A 19382-nucleotide genomic window follows, 5' to 3' on the forward strand; every position below is an offset into this window, starting at 1 on the left:
TGTGGTCCATCCCCTGAAGATGAACTCATGGTGAAATTCTAGTCTCAGTATCACAGAGGGGTGGGGGCTGGGGGTGGGAGGAGCTTCCCATAAGTGACAGTGAGTGCATTCATTCCTACTAAAACTGAGTTCTCTCCCTTCTGCATAGCCATTAGCCTTTGGCTGCTCTGCCAAGTGATGGTGCAACGTGAAGTCTTACCTATGCCAGGCGTTTAAACTACCTAACCTTCAGAACCAGGAGTTCTAAATTGATTTTGAATGTAAGTAACCGTGTCAGGTATTCAGTTATAGAACTAGAAAACAGACCAAGACAAACAACAATTTCATAGCCCAAGAATAGGTAATACATCTGAATTTTCTCTGTGCTGGGTGCTCACATAGATTATTTTTTTCATTTTTAAAACAAATCTGTGATGCTGGAGAGATAGCTCAGTGGTTAAGAGCACTGGCTGCTCTTCCAGAGGACCCACATTCAATTTTCAGAACCCACATGGTGGTTCACTACTATCTATAACTCCAGTTCCAGGAGACCTGATACCCACACAGACATACATGCAGGAAAAACACCAGTTCACATATAAATAAAAATAAATTATTAAAACAAATCTATAAAGTACATCTTTCATTGTCTCATTTGGAAGAAAAGAAAACTGGAGTCCAGAAACATTACTGAATGTGTCTGTGGGCCACATGAATGATGAGTGGCGAATACACACACAGCCTGGCAGTCTGATTCAGAGTTGACTTTATTGGAGGAGTTGGTGGTCTAGCAGTTAGCATAGCTGCCTTCCAGATCTGACTTCAACAAAGGTTTCTGAGTGCTTACTGGAGTCTGAGCATTACACTAAGTGTTCTCTACAAATAAGTTCATTTACCCATCTTAACCATGAGGGAAAGGATAATATATCCAGCTTGCAGGTGAAATTGGATTTCACATGATTAAAGAATCTACCCAGAATGCCACAATTAATGAGTAACTGGTCCCATGGTTTTAACTGCTCAATTAAATAATCATATCAATATCTTGCAGTAAAGGGGGAAACATTTATTGATTGCTTACCATGTTTTTATGTACATGAAATCATTCTTGAATAAACCTTTACTGTCATCCTCATTTGGGCTCTGAAGCTGAGAAGTACAAGGAAATCTCTTAGTAATTTGGTCAGAGTCACCTAGAATGGAGACTCCCCACCTGGGTTGTTGACTTCAAAGTTTAAACTCTTTGCTACCCCAACAGGCCTGTTTCTTAGTTCAAATGCCTTTAGTGCCTGACTGAGTCCACTTGAAATTACAGTTCACAACAGTAACTAACCTTTGTATTGGTTAATTCTCATACTGTATATCCTTTCCCCCTTATTCTTGGAATAGACTCTCTCCATGTAGACCAAACATGACAAACCTTTTGCATTAGTCTTCTGAGTGTGATCCATCACCACACAAAACTGCATAGTAACCTTTTAAAATTATGATCTGCTACTATAGTATTTTGACAAACTGAGTTCAGAGAAATGGCATTGCCGTTTGTAAGCAGCAGACTGTAGGCGAAGGGCAATGGTGCCCAAGGATGAAGAATTCTGTGTTAGCACATGATATGCTAGCTTTGATGGTGCCACAGGAGGCTTCTGCTTTCCTTCTCAGCAAAGCATCAATAGCAATAATTTTCTGTAAGATCCTTGCAAAGCCTTCTTAATATACCCCAAGCCCACAGAACTGTCAGTCTGGGAGGCCATTGGTGTGTTAGTTTAATTTTCTACTACATACAGAACTTTCCTTGTAGACCTTCATAAGCTCTTTAATTGATGAAAAAGAGTCTGCTTCAAGCTGTGTTTGAGGGACCAAGGTCTCCAAAGCTGAAACACATGTCACAAGCCCTTATCTTCATGATCTAAAAAGAAGGACTAACGCAGACCACTGCCACATCATTCATTCTCAATGCCATTTATGGAATATCCATCCACCATTGACACATCCAGCATCTAAGTGTCCTTGGGGAGACTGACAGAGAGATCAGAAAGCAGCCTGACCGGTGGTAGAAGTGGACACCCAGGGGAAGCAGAGTGAGATTATGAATACAGGAGAGGTAACCAGTGAGGGAAGGGGAGACATAGAAGAGACCAAAGGTATTTACAGACTTGGAGTCCTAATACAGGGAACTGTCATAGAAAGGTAAATGTGGATTTTTAACTCAGAATACCTTGAGTACTTTTCACTAGCTAGAACTAAGGAAACAACTTTCACGGGATCATTGATGAATAAGAAAACTCATGTGAAGTTGCCTGGGATGGTGACATAATAAAGGTTGGTCACCTCCTACCTGTCAGTTCTAGGAAGTTGGGGAGTTGATGGAATCTCTGAGTTCAGAAGATGATTGCACAAGGTGAGAGGACAAGCTGTGCTTGTTTCAGGCAACACCATCAAAGACTAATGTCCGAAGCATATCTTAATCTAATCAAGATTCACTGTCACATGACCCAGATCTGCCATGTTCTTCTACTTCAGTTCTTTATCTCTTACCTATACTCAGCAAGAGCCCCTAAGCACTCTCCCTGAGTCTCACTGCTTTCTATCTGTGATCCACACAGCAGCCAAACCGTCTGTAGTCATATGGGTCAGACCGTATTGCATCCAGATGGACACCCATGTCATTACAGATATGCTCCACCCTTCTTTCTATTGTCAGGGGGTCTTTGAGAGACTTACTATACTTTTAAATGTTTGTTGCTTTTAAATTATATGTATGTATGACAAGCCTGTATGTGCATATGGGTGCATGAATACAGGTACCCAGCAAAGCCAGGGTGTCAGATTCCCCTGGAGCAGGAGTTACAGGAAGTTGTGAGCTGCCGCATCATGGATGCTGGGAAATGAACTCAGGTCTTGTGCAAGAGCAGTATGCTCTTTGTGGCTTAGCTGTCTCTCCAGGCCCCACCTCTTACAACCTTAGTCTTTCCTGTTATTCTTCCCTTTGGTAAAAGGCTTCATTCAGAACACTGTGCCTGCTTTCACTCTGAATCCTCTTATACGCCTTCCTCCTGCAGGGTCTTTCTCAAAGCCACCCACTTTGCCCAGAATACCCTCTTCCTGCTTTGATGTCTCCTCATTATCCTTTACCTCTTAGCATGGCTTGGATTTTGTCTCCTCAGAGAGACAATCTCTGATCACCCAGAGCTAAGTGAGTGTTCCTTTTGTGCCATCACTCTGTTTCTACACCCTGATATTGTTATCTTACATACGGCCCTTATCATAATTTGCAATTTTGTCAGTCTCTTATCTTTGAGCTCTATGAATTGAACTTACGTTCCATTAAGAGCCCCTTCCATTAGACATCCTGGGTAGGGCACATTTGTGTCTCAAATAGAATACCTTGATATGGAAAATATACCAGCTTGTTCTGGGAGAGATTAGATGGATGGATAGATAGATAGATAGATAGATAGATAGATAGATAGATAGATGGATGGATGGATGGATGGATGGATGGATAGATAGATAGATAGATAGATAGATAGATAGATAGATAGATAGATAGATAGATAGATAGACAGACAGGATAGATAAATCAGACAGGATAGATACATAGATAAATAGCTAGATGATAGGTAGTAGGTAGATGGATTGACAGATGATGGATTCAGCACTAGTCATTACATCCCTGCTACGGTCCATGCACTGTGCTGGGAAATAAATGTGCAGAAAATGACAAAACAGAAGTACCTACGTATGCTCACATTTCAGAAAGAGGGAGACCATAAACAAACAAGTATATCCATATGGTAATGTGTTTTGTTAACTTGACACAAACAAGAGTCACCTGGGAAGAGGAAACTTCAAATGAGAGCGTGCCTACATAAAATTAGCATATCTGTGGGACATTTTCTTAATTGCTAATTGCCCACAGCCATGAGGCTTCCTGGAGTAGGTAGTCAGGAGAAGCCCTTAAGGAAGGTTTAGGATCACAATGGAGTCTTATGTTGCCTCCCCCAAATGCAGTTTTCTCTCAATATTTTTTTGAAGCATGGTGCCATGCTGTCTTTGGGGGGAAAGCATTTGATCTAAAGGACATATTAGAAGAAAACAGCCTTGTGCATCCTCTGGGACAAACCCAGAAAGGATCTGAGGCAAGCCCAAGGACAAAGGAGTCCCCATTGCAAAGCAGTATGTTTACAGATATCTTCCAAACCAAGGTCAGCCATGAGTGTGCCCCACCTGGAATGTCTAACGGAAACTGCACTTAATAGAATATAAATTAAAGTCGGAAAGATCAAGAAGGTGAAAAGGGCAGGGACAAAGAAGAAATAGAGAGAGAGAGAGAGAGAAAGACATATACCTAGAAAGAAAGGGAATGTGGGGGCTGGGGGTGGGGTGGGCGGAAGGGAAGGCAGAGGAAAACAGTCAGACATCAGATAGGGGAAAGGGCGTTCATACTGCTGTTTGTCAAAGGGAAAGAAGGTAGAGATGGTTTTGTTCTTTGTAGGTTAATATGTAAATGACATTCTGATTTATTAGCGGTCTCCAGCAGATGAGGTGATGATTAGCACATTTCCATATTTATAGAAAAGCAACACTAACTTTTTGGATTTATAGAAAATCAGCCCTTCACAAATAGCAAATTGTGCTATTATCGACATATGGTTTTCTATAAACAGAGCTGAGGTAATTATCCCGGGACAATTTGTCGGTGGGCTCCTTTTGAATATTAACCACTTTGGAAGCCCATTTCTGCCCTACATTATTTTACAGAGGAGGGGGCACCAGATACCCCAGGCAACTCATTAGTAATCCAACACTAAAGATAGGAGCCTGAGCCACAAGAGAAACACCATAGATTCAAGGCCCCGAGGTCAGATCCCTGTAGCCTTGGGCAAAGTAATTCACCCCCACCCCAGGTGAGCCTTGGTGCTCTTGAGGCTAACATTTGTACAACACTATCTTCTATGTGTTGTTACAAAATTAAATGAGAAGATAAGCAGTTATGCGGGGAACTTAATACATGCTCAATAATGTTGATTCTTTTTCCTTCCTCTTTTGCTTTTTTGAATTACTTAAAAAAAGGACTCACTTAAATAGATTTTGAAGTTTTTTTTACAATAATCTTATAAGGCTTATTTTGTATTTTGGTATGACAGTGCACATATATACATCTTTATATAACTGGAAAAGTTTTCCCAAATCAATAACTTGTCTGTGGTTCCTAACATCTACTATTCTGTTTTATGGTCTATCCTTTGCTTTTGATGCTATTCAAAAATGTCCTTGTAATCTGTGCAGTGATGTTGAGACCTCTTACTGCAGTGCAACCCACAGTTTGCAAAATAATGGGTAATGGACACCATTACATCTTGGGCACAAGTATAGTAAATATTCAAAAGCATACCTTGCATCATTACCCCCAAAAGAGTATGGACATAGAAGAACAAATTCAAACTGAGCTAGGCTAGTCAAGGGTCTGAGTTAATACTTCCTGTCTTGCTTTGTTCATTTGCTTTGGCTTAGGCCTGTGTGAACATAAAGAGACAGAAGAGCATGGGGCACACGGTTCTTGCTATCACCGATGTTGCTATCTAGAGGGAGAGGAAATACTAATAGATGAAAAATTATATCAATACTAAAGTGTGTGTCCTTTACATGAGCAGGTTGAAGAAGAGGAGTGGACAGCCTGGCATCTTAAAACTGGGCATTTGAACTTGGTTTTGCCATCAAGATGGATGTTATAACCTGCAATCACTCATGGGCTAGGTAGAAGGTTCTCTGTAGGGAGCACCAGAATCGCATGGGGGTCATGTGAAAACTCAGACTACTGAGTGTATACTCCAGTAGAGTTTCTTTTGTTAGGACTGGGGCAAAGACTTGAGAATCCACCTTTCTAATGAGTTATTGGGAAGGGTGGTCACAGACTGAGTACACTCCAGCAGCATTTCCTTCAGGGTTGGAGTGAAACCTTTCATCACCATCTTTCTGATGAGTTGTTAGGTGGTATGGTGTGGCTGGCTTTGAGCTCACCCTGAGAAGCACTGTCATATGGGTTAAATGAGAGTCATGAAGGCTGTGGATGACATGCAAAGGGTTTCAAACATTATTCTTCATCTTTCAAGATATTAATCATTTGATCTGTGAAGTATTTATCTGTTGGTGGCAAGTGCTGAGAGCAATTGGAAAGGCTAGTCTAGAAGTTGGTGTCATAAGTAAAAAATGAATGTTCAGCCTATCACAGAAGAGTGGCAGTGTAGGGAGAGGGTGGAAGAGAGAGACTGAGGGGGACAAATGAATTTAGGTTTAACTGACTAACTGCAAAGAAGTTTCTTTACCAAGAACTCTATAGTCAAAACATTTTCACATTTTAAATAACAAATCTCCCCCAATTCATTCTTTATGATGAGGTAACTGCAAGGGTATAGGAAGAACACAGTTTAGGGGGCCAAGCCAGTCTGAGTTCAAGCCCTTCCTGTGGTACTACTTAGCAAGTCATTCTAATGAACCTTGCCTCCCTAGAAATGATTACACACTACCTCAAAGTCAGGGTCAGTAGACACTAAAAGCATGCTGTAGCGGCTTATTTTAAATGCCAATGTGATTCAGTCTAGAATTACTGGTGAAGTCAAAATAAAAGCTTTTCTAGATCAAGTTAGCCTGTGGGTATGTCTATGAAGAATTATCTTGATTATTTTAATTGGAAAGGAAAGACCTGCCCACTGTGGGTAAACTATTCCCTGGGCAGGATCTGGCATTCTGTCTGGGTATATATAAGCATAAACATTGAGTGCATTTGTTTCTCTTGACTTTTTGACTATAGATGCAATTTGACCCTTTATCTCAAGGTCCAGCCACTGTCATTTTCCACAATAGACTGGAACCTGAAACTGTGAGATAAACCCTGTCACCTAAGTTGCTTTGGATGGGATATTGTATCCCAGAAACAACAAATGAAACTGAGACACATGTCCTTCTGTGTGCACTGCCCACTGTGTATGTAGCTCTGGATCTACTTACCATGAACCGCCATTTTCTCTTTGTCAAGCACCACAACATACTCATAAATGCCACCCATGGTTCCAGAGGTGATGTAGTGGGTGCCGTAGTCATTGATGAACTTGGCGTACATGCCATAGTTAAACTTCTCTGGGAGCTCCATTAATGACTGCAGCATTCCTTCATCCAGCACGATATTGTTCCTCCTCATCTTAAAATGGGCAGTCTGCACCTTTGTAGACACTCTCATGAAGCCGTATCTCTTCCGACAGGATCCAAACGAGGCAAAAAAAAGGGGGGAGGGGGAAATGCCAAAGGTCAGCAGGGAGTAGCTGAAGGAAACACAAGCTCATCAACACATATAATAATAAAGTGTTAGATTTGCCAAGCACATCATAGATACCAATGTATGAAAGATTTCTCCCATGTATTCCCCTCTCTTCTGTGCCCCACCCATGTCTTGTTCATAGTAATTTCACACAGGTTAGGTACTGAGTGGCAAATGTCTGGTAGACAAATGAGCATACAAACCTTCCTATCAGTTTTAGGGTAGGGGGAGTCTTGTTTTAGAAACCTTGTGAGTCAAATTAAGAGGGTCTGCTGGTTTTCTTTCATCTAGCCATTCTATGTGTTTTCCTACAAGTTCTAGGTAACCATGCAAAGACTGGGGGAGGGGCAGAATGATAAGCATTCTAGTCTCACAGTGCAGCTCTATTCCATTTGTGATGATGGGTCTGTGTGCAAAGGCATAATAAAAAACAAACACGATCACCACTGATCAGACGTTTCCAATTACACAAGCAAATTGAGGTTCAATTACTACTGTACTTTTTAATGCAATTAAGGTAATACGTGTTCAGTGTAGATTATGGGATACTGTTAGACACAGACTTTATGTTTTAATACCTTCTCATTATACTTGCTTAACTCCTTCAGGAATGAAGATGCACCAGACCAGGATACATTTGCCTTTAGTGTGATAGGACTTTTTGCGGGGCCTATGCCAAAGGTTACACTCTCTGACTGGGACTTGTCCTTCTTTATTTTAGAAAAAAGATCATTTGCATCATCATAAAATTCTGAAGAGATTAAAGTATCTGCCAGGGCCTGAAAAGAGAAAACTGGATGTTAGCTTTGTGCATGATTCTTAACTCATTCATGCCATCAGGATCTTTGCTTTGTAAGATACCTGAAGATTTCTTTAAAAAACTACTCCATGCATCAGACTGATCCTTGATAAAATAGAGAAAATCCAGCAATGTTACTTTGTGTTAAGTGGGACTTCAGAGATATTTATAAACACACTACATGTACACCTGCTTGTTCCGGCATGTACACAGTTATGTTAAAACATTAATAATGTTCAAAGCACAGATTTTCTTGGCATGAAGGGTTGCTCATCTTTTATGAAGGGGAAGTGCTGGCTTGAACTACAAAGAAATGCTAAAATCTAGAGGACTGGGCATTGACCTGGGTGGAGAGGGGTCAAGAAGGCCAGGGGGAAAGTAATAATCCCAATAAGTGGGGTTTGGTGCTGCCATACATAGAAGATGTGGCACACAGAGCAAGCCTTCGGTGAGATCGCAGTTCGGCCACTTCCCCACAGGTTGAAGGTGAGAAAATGTGTGGCCTTGAACTGGCTCTCAAATGTACTGTGAGCCACTTGATGTTCTGAGTGACTGGGAAAGCACAGAGTTTAGAAATGGAGGGTGGGACCATCAGCAGTTTCAAAGCAGTTTTGATTTGGGGGTGGGGTAGGGGGAAACAGGATTTCTTTGTATAGGTCAGGCTGTTCTTGAACCAACTGCCTCTGCCTCCCAAGTGCTAGGGTTAAAGGTTTGTACCACCACTGCCCAGCTATAAGAACACTTTGTTGAAAAGCAAAATTACACACACACACACACACACACACATACACAAACACACACACACAAAAGCAAGAGATTTATTTTCTAGCGCCTCAGGGTCAACCCTCAATCAGGTCCTCGAGGCAAGTGATAAGGCGACCACAAAATTGTGTTTTTAAAAAATTGAAAATGATAGATATAAAGCATTCTTGATGAAGCACACAGAGGGGATATGTGTCAGAGCTCCACCCATCTGTGCCTAATCCCACCTCACAGATTAGGAGAGTGGCCTAGGGAGAAACGGCAGATTAGTTGTTAGCAATCTTTTATAGTTAAGAGTTTAACAGAACCACATTGTGGAATGATCTGTTTCACTGGTTTGGAAACGGAGTCAAGACTGAGCAGGTAGGTCGATGTGTTCATGAGATGGCTCTCCTACACTCACGTCACATCACCCTCAACACTGAGCATACATGTGCAGCAGGCATGAAGGAGCCTTCAGTCACCTTAAGCCCTATGGAAAATAAAAACCTTCAGAGCAAGCTATCTCCCCTGACAGGTGGCTTCCACCATCCCACCCTATACTGCCTCCATCAGACTTACTTCAAAGTTATATTGAAGGAAGTTGTAGGGCTTCCGAAAGTATTTCTCATCATCCCCATAGTAGAGGCGCTCACAGACGGGGTCGTACTGTAGCCTTCTCCAGTCTCCATTGTACACAGTTTCACACTGGCCCCCATAATACTTAGCATCATACACACTCTGGGCTTCTTCTTGAGTCAGGATATTGTACCTAGGTTGGAAAAGCAGTATCTTGGAAATATCTTTGCAAAGGCAAAGAAAATACAACATCCCATCCAGTAGATCCATTGGTTTCCAACCTACCTAATGTTGCAACACTTTAATACAGTTCCTCATATTGTGGTGACTCTCAACCATAAAATTATTCCTTTGCTACTTTATAACTGTAATTTTGCCACTGCAATAACTCATCATGAAAATATTTGATATGCAGGATACCCCATATGCAACTCCTGTAGGGGTCAGAACCTACAAGTAGAGAACCACACTGCTCTAGAACGTATTGTAGTTAATAGTTACCAAGTATGTTTGGTGGAGCCCTGGTATTCCTTCAAGTAGTCAATACTGAGTGACTAGGTGGACTGGGCTTGGGGCCCCAGGTGGCTGTTAGCCAGAGCATCTGAGCCAGTGTCCTTAGGAGGCAGTTCTGGTTAGCTATTAAGTTAGAGGGAAATGTGCATGGATTATTAAGAACCCAAGCACAAAAGCTGGTAGAGAGCTGTGTAAGCACAAGCAAATCATCTCGTCTCTTTGCCCCACTTTAGTCATTTGTTAAAAGCAGTTAGTAGAGTGCTGCTCCAGTAGAGGGTCAAGCTCATGTCCATCCTTAATGCTCTCTTCAGTGTCAGCAGAACCCTCTTTTCTTCCTTTGAAATGATCTGACTGCCAGAAGTTTACCATGTCTATTCTCAAGATCCATGCCAGAGAGGGAGATCTTTGACTCCTGTAGGAGGTCCACCATTGAGGTGGATCTGTACACCGCAAAAGGTCTCTTCCGAGCTGTGGTGCCCAGTGGTGTGTCCACTGGCATCTGCTGGCATTGGAGGTCCTAGAACTCTGAGACAATGATAAAGACCTGCTTCATGGAGAAGGGTGTCTCACAGGCTGTTGAGCACATGAATAACACTATTGCACCTGGTTAGCAAGAAAGTGAATGTTGTGGTGCAAGAGAAGACTGACCAGCTGATGATTGAGATGGATGGCACTGAGAATAAATCTAAATTTGGTGCCAATGCCATCCTGGGAGTGTCCCAGTGTCCCTGGCTGTCTGCAAAGCTGGGGCCATAGAAAAGGGTATGCCCCTTTACCATCACATTGTTGACTTGGCCAGTAACCCTGAAGTCATCCTTCTGGTCCCAGTTTTCAATGTGATCGAAGGTGGTTCTCAAGCTGGCAGCAAGCTGACCAAGAAAGAGTTCGTGTTCCTGCCTGTTGGGGGCATCCAGTTTCCAAGAAGCCATGCACATTGGAGCAGAGGTTTACCACAACCTGAAGAATGTCATCAAGGAGAAGTACAGGAAGGATGCCACCAATGTAGGTGATGAGGGCAGATTTGCACCTAACATCCTGGAGAACAAAGAAGCCCTGGAGCTGCTCAAGGCTACGATTGCAAAGGCCGGCTATGCTGATCAGGTTGTCATTGACAGGGATGTGGCTGCCTCCGAGTTCTACAAGTTTGGCAAGTATGACCTAGACTTTAAGTCTCCAGATGACCCCAGCAGGTACATCACACCTGTCCAGCTGGCTGACCTGTACAAGCCCTTCATTCAGGACTACAGCCAGTGGTGTCCATTGAAGACCCCTTTGACCAGGACGGCTGGGATGCTTGGCAGAAGTTCACAGCTAGTGTAGGCATCCAGGTGATGGGTGATGACCTCACAGTGACTAACCCTAAGTGGGTTGGCAAGGCTGCAGGCGAGAAGTACTAAAACTGCCTCCTGTTCAAAGTAAACCAGATCTGCTCTGTGGCTGAGTCTCTACAGGCATCTAAGCTGGCCCAGTGCAATGGCTGGGATGTCATGGTGTCCCACTGATCTGGGGAAACTGAGGACACTTTCATTGCTGACCTGGTGGTGGGGCTCTGCACTGGTCAGATCAAGACAGATGCCCCTTGCCGATCTGAATGCCTGGCCAAATACAATCAGATCCTTTGAATTAAGGAAAAGCTAGGCAGCAAAGCCAAGTTTGCTGGCAGGTCCTTCAGAAACCCCCTGGCCCTGTTTAGCTTAAGGCAAAGGACATTGTCAAAAGGACAAAATGTCAACCAACAAATTGGGAAAAGATCTTCACCAACCCAACATCCAACAGAGGGCTAATATCCAATATATACAAAGAAATCAAGAAGTTATACCCCAGAGAACCAAATAACCCTATTAAAAATGGGATACAGAGCTAAACAAAGAATTTTCACCTGAAGAACTTCAGATGGCTGAGAAGCACCTTAAGAAATGTTCAACATCATTAGTCATCAGTGAAACGTATATCAAAACAACCCTGAGATTTCACCTCACACCAGTCAGAATGGCTAAGGTTAAAAACTCAGGAGACAGGAGGTGTTGGTGAGGATGTGGAGAAAGAGGATCACTCCTCCATTGCTGGTGGGAATGCAAGTTAGTACAACCACTCTGGAAATCAGTCTGGTGGTTCCTCAGAAAATTGGACATGACACTTCCAGAGGACCCTGATATACCACTCCTGGGCATATACCCAGAGGATTCCCCGACATGCAATAAGGACACATGCTCCACTATGTTCATAGCAGCCTTATTTATAATAGCCAGAAGCTGGAAAGAACCCAGATGTCCCTCAGTGGAGGAATGGATACAGAAAATGTGGTATATTTACACAATGGAATACTACTCAGCAATTAAAATCAATGAATTCATGAAATTCTTAGGCAAATGGTTGGAACTGGAAAATATTATCCTAAGTGAGGTAACTCATTCACAAAAGAACACACATGGAGTGCAGTCACTGATAAGTGGATATTAGCCCAGAAGCTCTGAATACCCAAGACACAACTCACATATCAAATGATTCCCAAGAAGAAGGAAGGAGAGGGCCCTGGTCCTGGAAAGGCTTGATGCAGCATTGTAGGGAATTTCCAGGACAGAGAAGTGGGAGGTGGTGATTGGGGAATGGGCAGAGGGAAGAGGGCTTATGGGACTTATGGGGAGGGGGAAACCGGGAAAGGGGAAATCATTTGGAATGTAAAGAATATAGAAAATAATAATAATAATAATAATAATAATAATAATAATAAAAGAAACTCTCTGGCCAAGTAAAGCACAGACTGGAGACTCTGGAACCACCAACTGCTTAGGTGCTCTGTCCCTGATGTCAGGGACAAGGCCAACCCAGTGCTTGCCCCTCCCATGTCACTGCTCCCTTAGACCTTACCACCTTATCACCTTACCACACCTTACCACCAGGAACCCTGCTGGAGACCCCAGCTTTGTAATCATGTGACTGGTCTGAATCATTGTTTCTGTCACCTGACTTCCAGGTAGTGTCTGGAGCCTTTGGATTACAGTGTAATCTCTAGGGTGTCCACCATCCAGACTCCCCCAGTGGTCTACATGCAAAAATAAAATCCACAGGGGTTCCCTTCTTCTCCCCGCCAAAAAGCAGTTAGTAAAAGTACTTCCCTCCTAGAGTTAGCTATATGTAATCTATGTAAAAGTATTATAGACAGGCTTGGCATATGTTACACTAAATAAACACTGTCATGGTTTAAGTGAAGATGGCCCTTTGGCTCATATGTATGACTGCTTGGTTCCCGGTTTATTGAACTGTTTGAAGAAATATTAGGAGGTGTAGCCTTGTTGGAGGAGGTGAGTCACTGGGGATGGAATTTGAGGTTTCCAAAGCCCACACCATTCTAATATACTTCTTTCTCCTTCTTGCGGATCAAGTGTAAGTTCTCAGATACCACTCCAGCACCATGAGAGGTCATGACTCTAACCTTCCGGAAAGCATGAGCCCCAAATGAGATACTTGGTGTTATAGTCTGCCTTTGTCATGCTGTTTTAATCACAGCCATAGAAAATTAGCTGTGATAGATACCCTCTGATGCTAATTTTAGTATTATTTCAGAAAAAGGTTCTCCTACTAAAAAGCACATTTGAATAACCATATGTGTGTAAGGCTCTAATCTTCAGAAAATTTACTGTCTTTGAGGCAGCCTGGAGTGAGAAATGTGCACAGAGTAACGATCAGGGAGATCCCTGGGTAATTTCCAGCTCTGCCACTTACTCCAACTAACTGTAACTTTGTCACCAGAGTGGAGACATCAGGAATGATTAAGAGTTCTAAGACTGGACATAAATGCCTCTTGTGTAATAAAATAATAAAAGTATTGCTTCTTTCTGCCTCCCAAATCCTTAAGTAGCCTTTGAGACTCAACTCAGAAGCTGTCTTTTGCTCTAGATAGTGCTTCCCTGCAACCCCTGTACTCCTGGTAGTCGATACTTACCTTTGGCATGGCACTCCTGTGACTGTTCATGCACTCTGTGGCAGGCACAAAGGCCAAAAAGGAACAAAAGATAAACTGGCTACAATCTACCTCAAAGAATAAGTGCATAATTACATAGTGCCTGACACACCTTATCAATTCAGTGTATGTGAATTTTCATCTTCATTTCCTTTTTACATCTCTTCTTATTAATAAAAGTCATGTAATAATAGCTGTGATAAATTAAATACATACTAAACTAGACATTTAACACACATTAGCTTTCATGACAACTTGGCAAATGCAGAAATTGAGCAAGAGAAGGAAAGAAAGAAAGAAAGAAAGAAAGAAAGAAAGAAAGAAAGAAAGAAAGAAAGAAAGAAAGAAAGAAAGAGAAGAGAAGACATGAAACGAAAAGAAAAGAAAAGAAAAGAAAAGAAAAGAAAAGAAAAGAAAAGAAAAGAAAAGAAAAGAAAAGAAAAGAAAAGAAAAGAAAAGAAAGAACAATTTGCCTATCCAGAGTCACAACAGATTTCTCCCCCAAGTTGTTTTTGGCACTAAATTCTAGGTTCTGTGCCTTTGTCTCCATCCTGCAGTTTTGACCTGCCTGGCCACTTAGCATGTTCTGACCACAATTTAAAAGTGCAGCCTCTGATACAGACCAAATAAAAACTTAGAGCAACAGTGGGCCTCAAAATGGTATGTAAACATTAAGCCTACTACATTTGGAAAGGCTCCAGTGGAAATGAAAATGTATAGTAACAATTCTACCTTCTTAGAGATCTACACAAGTACACAAAGAACACGCACACAAGGATAGTCATTGCAGCACTGTTTGTAAGAGGGAAAATGGCAGTTATGGTTTGAATGGAAAATGGTATCCACAGAACATTTGTCTGTGTCGTGTTTGAAGACTTAGTCCTCAGTTGAAGGAACCTTTTTAAGGGGTTGTGAGACTTTTTATGTGGGGGTTTGACTGGGGAAGTGAGTTGTGGGATACAGTCATGGAGGTATGTGGCCCCTCTTCTTGTTTCCTAATCCATTAAGAGATGAACAAGCACCCCATGGTGCTACCATCACATTTGTAAGACACTCCCATTGCCATGATCCCCCTGCCCCCCATAATGGATTGTACCATGAATTTTGAACCAAAATTAGTGGCTCCTCCTCTAAGATGTTTCTTGAAAATAATTTGGTTGCAGCTTTGAGAAAAGGTAGCTAACACAATGGGAAAAGATATGGCCATTTTTCAGTAAAAGATAGTTAAATGATATATTCTATGATTACATTACAAAGGTCAGCAGACATATTTTTATAAAGGTAGTAAGTGCATTGGGCTTAACTGCTATTGCTTAACTCTGCCATTTCAAAATGAAAGCTGTGTTGTAATAAAACTTTATTTATAAAGGCAACAGATTTTTGTCTTTACACTATTGTTAACCCTTATTGCAATATTCCATTTCTTTTTTTAAAAAATGAGATATATAATATGTGCTTGAGGAGAAAATCTTCAAATGTCATATAGTGTTAAATGTGTTTAACAAAAAAAAACATTATTTTTTGTTTTTTAAAATGACATAACATAAAGTTGGATGGTAGGAGGTTGGAGGATCTTGGATGAGTTGACAGAAGAGATAGAAACCTGATCGAAATGTGTGCCATATAGAAAACATTTAACTAAAAACAAAAAGCGTTTTATAATATGCATGCCACAATCAAATTTACATAACTACTACCTGCATGTATAAGGCATAATCATAGAGGTTTGTTTCCTAGACAGTATATGGTGTTAATCCATTTTTAAAGGTAATCTGAAAATGCCTGCACTGTGTCTTAACAAGGTCAGCTCTAGGGAGGCAAGGACTAGTCATTGGATGAAGTTCTAGCATGAAGATAGCACACATGAAGACACATAGATTTTAGCTCAAATATATATTACAAATATATATATAGATATATATTATATAGTCTGAGAATATACATCATAAATAAAAATAGATTTTTATTTATTTATATATTATGTAAATATATATTAAATATATTTACATATATAGTGTTTAGCAAATAATAATTGAGACTAGGAAATTCTTAAATTAGAATACAATATCAAAAATCCCTAAGAAAAGTATAGAATTATGTCAAAATGTCAACTGTTTGCTGAAGATAGGGACATTTCACTGGTTTCTGTATTCAGTGTGAGAGAAACACACTATTCAGGAAGTGTATCAGAATGGCTTCTGATACAAACACAAGAGAGAAGCATTGTAGTCTGCAAAGTTTTGTGTCGATTGGAGGAGATTATTTTTACATCAGCATTCCATACTCCAACTCTGTTCACCACAGCCACTTTCTAAATCAACAAGAATCCCCTTAGATTGTGTTGAGACCTAATTTGTCTCTAAATGTTCCTAGGTTGGTGGTCTAAGTCTCAGAATCACAAAATGTGACTTCAACTGAAGAAAGATCCCTTAAAGAAGGAATTGAGTTAAAGACACTACAATAAGGCTTTATCCCAGGGAATAAAGTTAGGGTTAGGGCAGACATGCTGAGTCTGTGATAACCCAGGGAGATGATATCTACCTGTGAGCCCTAGAGAATGTCCTCAGAAAAAAAAACCCCGCCTTGCTGATATATATTCTCAGACTTCTAGTTTCCTAGTACTTGTTCTAGTAACAAAGTACATTTGTGGTTTTAGCCAGGTTAGAGTATTTTGTTGCCATCCTAATGGAAAGAAACAGTTGGTTTGGAGAAAAGCATTGTGCTTGGCATTGTACATGTGAGTCTACAGGAACTTACAGGATCCAAGCCCATCTGGTGAGTGGGCTGTGATCTCAAGAGCAATTAAGCTTTATGAACAAGAGCTGCTGGACAGAGAGCTCACAGTGTCCCAGGGAGGGTCATAACCTGACCAGGTCACTTGTGACAATTGCTATCTCATCAAAACACCTTTGCAAAGAGGGAGCTGGTCATATTGATGTGCTTCGAGGCAGCCTAGAGTCAGTGAGAAGCAAGTACGGGGCATGCTCTGATGAAGAAGACAGAATATGGAGTGTGAGTCCTAAGCAATCTCTGTCTTCAAGGAGCTGATAGTCCAGTTAGAGGACAAGGCCAAAGACAAATACAGAACAGCAAGAATCTAGCAACACCGGAGTATTGCCATGAGCTAGCCCTTGAACTGAGATACTGGGAGACTGAGATGACTAAGAGTTCCGTACCTCCACAGATGGCCATAATAGTTGTCTCCATCCCTAGGCTTGCTGTGGTGGTCCATATGAAAATGCCCCATAGACTCACAGGAAGTGGCATTATTATAGGTGTGGTCTTGTTGGTGTAGGTGTGGCCTTATTGGAGGAAGTATGTCACTGGGAGTGAGCTTTGAGGTTTCCGAAGCTCAAGCCAGGCCTAGTGGCTTACTGTTTCTCTCTGTTGCCTGCAGATCCAGATGTAGACCTCTCAGTTACCTCTCCAGTACCATGTCTGCTTGCATGCTACCATGCTTCCTGTCATGATGATAATGGACTAAACCTCTGAAACTATAAGCCAGGCCAATTAAATCATTTTCTTTGAAAGAGTTGCCCTGGTCATGGTGTCTCTTCATAGCAATACAATCCTAACTAAGACAATTATATGTTGAAATAGCAACAGAGGATGTTCTGTGAAATTTAAGAATGGTTGTGTTTATCCAGGCATAACCAAGAGCAAGTGAGAGACACTGCCTAGATTTCCCAGAAATCATGCCCCAGTCCTCTTAATGGTATATTTGGAGTGCTTTAAAATATCAGATTGGTGCCTTAAACATCAGAAACCATTTTTTTCTTTAGTTCTAGAGACAAAAATCCAGTTTTGTTTGTTTGTTTGTTTGTTTGTTTGTTTGTTTTTGGTTGTTTTTTTAGTTTTTTTTCCAGTGAGAGTTTTTGGGCATGCAGACAGATGCTCTTTTCATGTCCTTATGTAGATTCTTGTCAATACAGTTGTTTAGATAGAATGCAGTATCTCTTTTTCCTTTTCAATGGATGCCAGTCCTTATGGATAATTCAACCCGAATTACTCCCTCAAATCTCTGTTTGCAAATGTAATCACGTTAGGTGCTTAGTGTTCTGAAATAATTGGACAGGACCACAGTTCAGTTCACTGTACTAGACAAGAAGTCAACTGTATTAGGATATGAATGAAGATACTCCAGAAAGAAGAAAGTAAATTGATTAATGTACAGGAAGACCAAGTGTGAGGCATATGAACAATTGAGCCTGGATGTAAGGTATATGGTGAAGATAAATTAGAATGGAGGCTAATTTCAGCTCAACAGAAGAACTGTGGTCTGAGAGTGAGTCAAGGTTCTGTCTCACCCTGAAGCCCATTTTCTTTACTGTTAGTTTGTTCAGTGTGTAGCATGAGCAAGGCTGTTGGAAAGGTCAGATGCATCTGGGGAAAGCTGCCCTTGGGGACATCTAGGAAGACTTCATGGAAGACAATAGTCTAGAAAATGAAACAAATTAGGTTGAGAGGAGAGGGACAGTAGACAGGGAAGGAGGACCTTTGGGTAGAAAAAGATAGACCGTGTGGGTGATGTCACAGTACTGGACCATGCAAACTCCCCCAGGAGACAAGAGCTACTTACAGGAACCCTTCAGAGGCACCTTTCAGAACGGGTCTATTCTGCCTCATGTCCATAATGAGAGAGGAACCATCTGCCTCTCTTGAACATCCAGAGGGTGGCCACTTACCCCAAGGCTGCCCTTTCTGATCCTGGGATTGGTTCATACTGATGGCAATCATTCTCAATAACTCTGGCATCGTCACAGTCTTCTTCATCAGAGCCATCAAGGCAGTCCTCATCTCCATTACACACCAGGTGATGTTTCAGGCAGCGACCTGAGTGATATGAGGCTGAGGGATCTTCCTAGACCATATTCCTCAACAGCATTGGTTAGTCATGAGGCTGGCTTACTTTTACCCTCCTATATATCCTATTCTCTCTGCTTACTCTGCCTCTTCCATACTCCCTCATTCTCTAGTGTGCTGTATCCCTTAGTTCAGGACCACCCATCTCACATTCTCAAATCCAGCTTCCACATCAAATCTACCTGTCATCTTCTGAAATGCCAGTCTGCCCACATCTGCCTAGGGTTCCTGTCCTTCCAAATGTCATAATCTGAACCCTTCCAAGTTATCTCGGGGCTGATCACCCAACCTGTCTGATTCTAAAGCCTTCATGCTACAATGATTCTGAGAAAATTATAATTCCCTGAATTCTCATTTTTGCACATGCATTTTCCAAATCTCAACTCAAATTCCATTTTAAGGACTGTCCTGAGTCCCCAAAACATATTTAGGTACTCCATACTAAAGAATTGCACACAACCCAATGTATATCCCATGATACTATAATTGACCTTTTGTAGGTCTCTCTTCCAGACAGATTAGGACTACCTCAAGGTCATGTGCATTGTTTTTAATTTGCATGTTAACAGCAGAGGGTACACTGCCTGGAGCATAATGTATACCTAGTAAGTATTTATTTAATAAATGTTATC

General features: G+C 41.5%; 1 protein-coding gene and 1 pseudogene across 1 annotated transcript in view; one reads left to right on the top strand and one right to left on the bottom strand.

Moving 5' to 3' along the window:
- Window positions 1–19382, bottom strand: part of C8a (complement C8 alpha chain) — a 63013-nt gene that overhangs the window by 22311 nt on the left and 21320 nt on the right. The window contains exons 4-7 of the mRNA XM_052175594.1: window positions 18573–18720; window positions 9417–9606; window positions 7873–8073; window positions 6988–7228 (exon numbers count right to left, since the gene is read on the bottom strand). Of these exons, the coding sequence (XP_052031554.1) occupies window positions 6988–7228; window positions 7873–8073; window positions 9417–9606; window positions 18573–18720 (780 nt within the window). The remainder of the gene's footprint in view (window positions 1–6987; window positions 7229–7872; window positions 8074–9416; window positions 9607–18572; window positions 18721–19382) is intronic.
- Window positions 10294–16273, top strand: LOC127679727 (alpha-enolase-like; annotated as a pseudogene).

The sequence above is a fragment of the Apodemus sylvaticus genome, chromosome 3, assembly GCF_947179515.1.
Source record: "Apodemus sylvaticus chromosome 3, mApoSyl1.1, whole genome shotgun sequence".
NCBI classification, from domain to species: Eukaryota; Metazoa; Chordata; class Mammalia; order Rodentia; family Muridae; genus Apodemus; species Apodemus sylvaticus.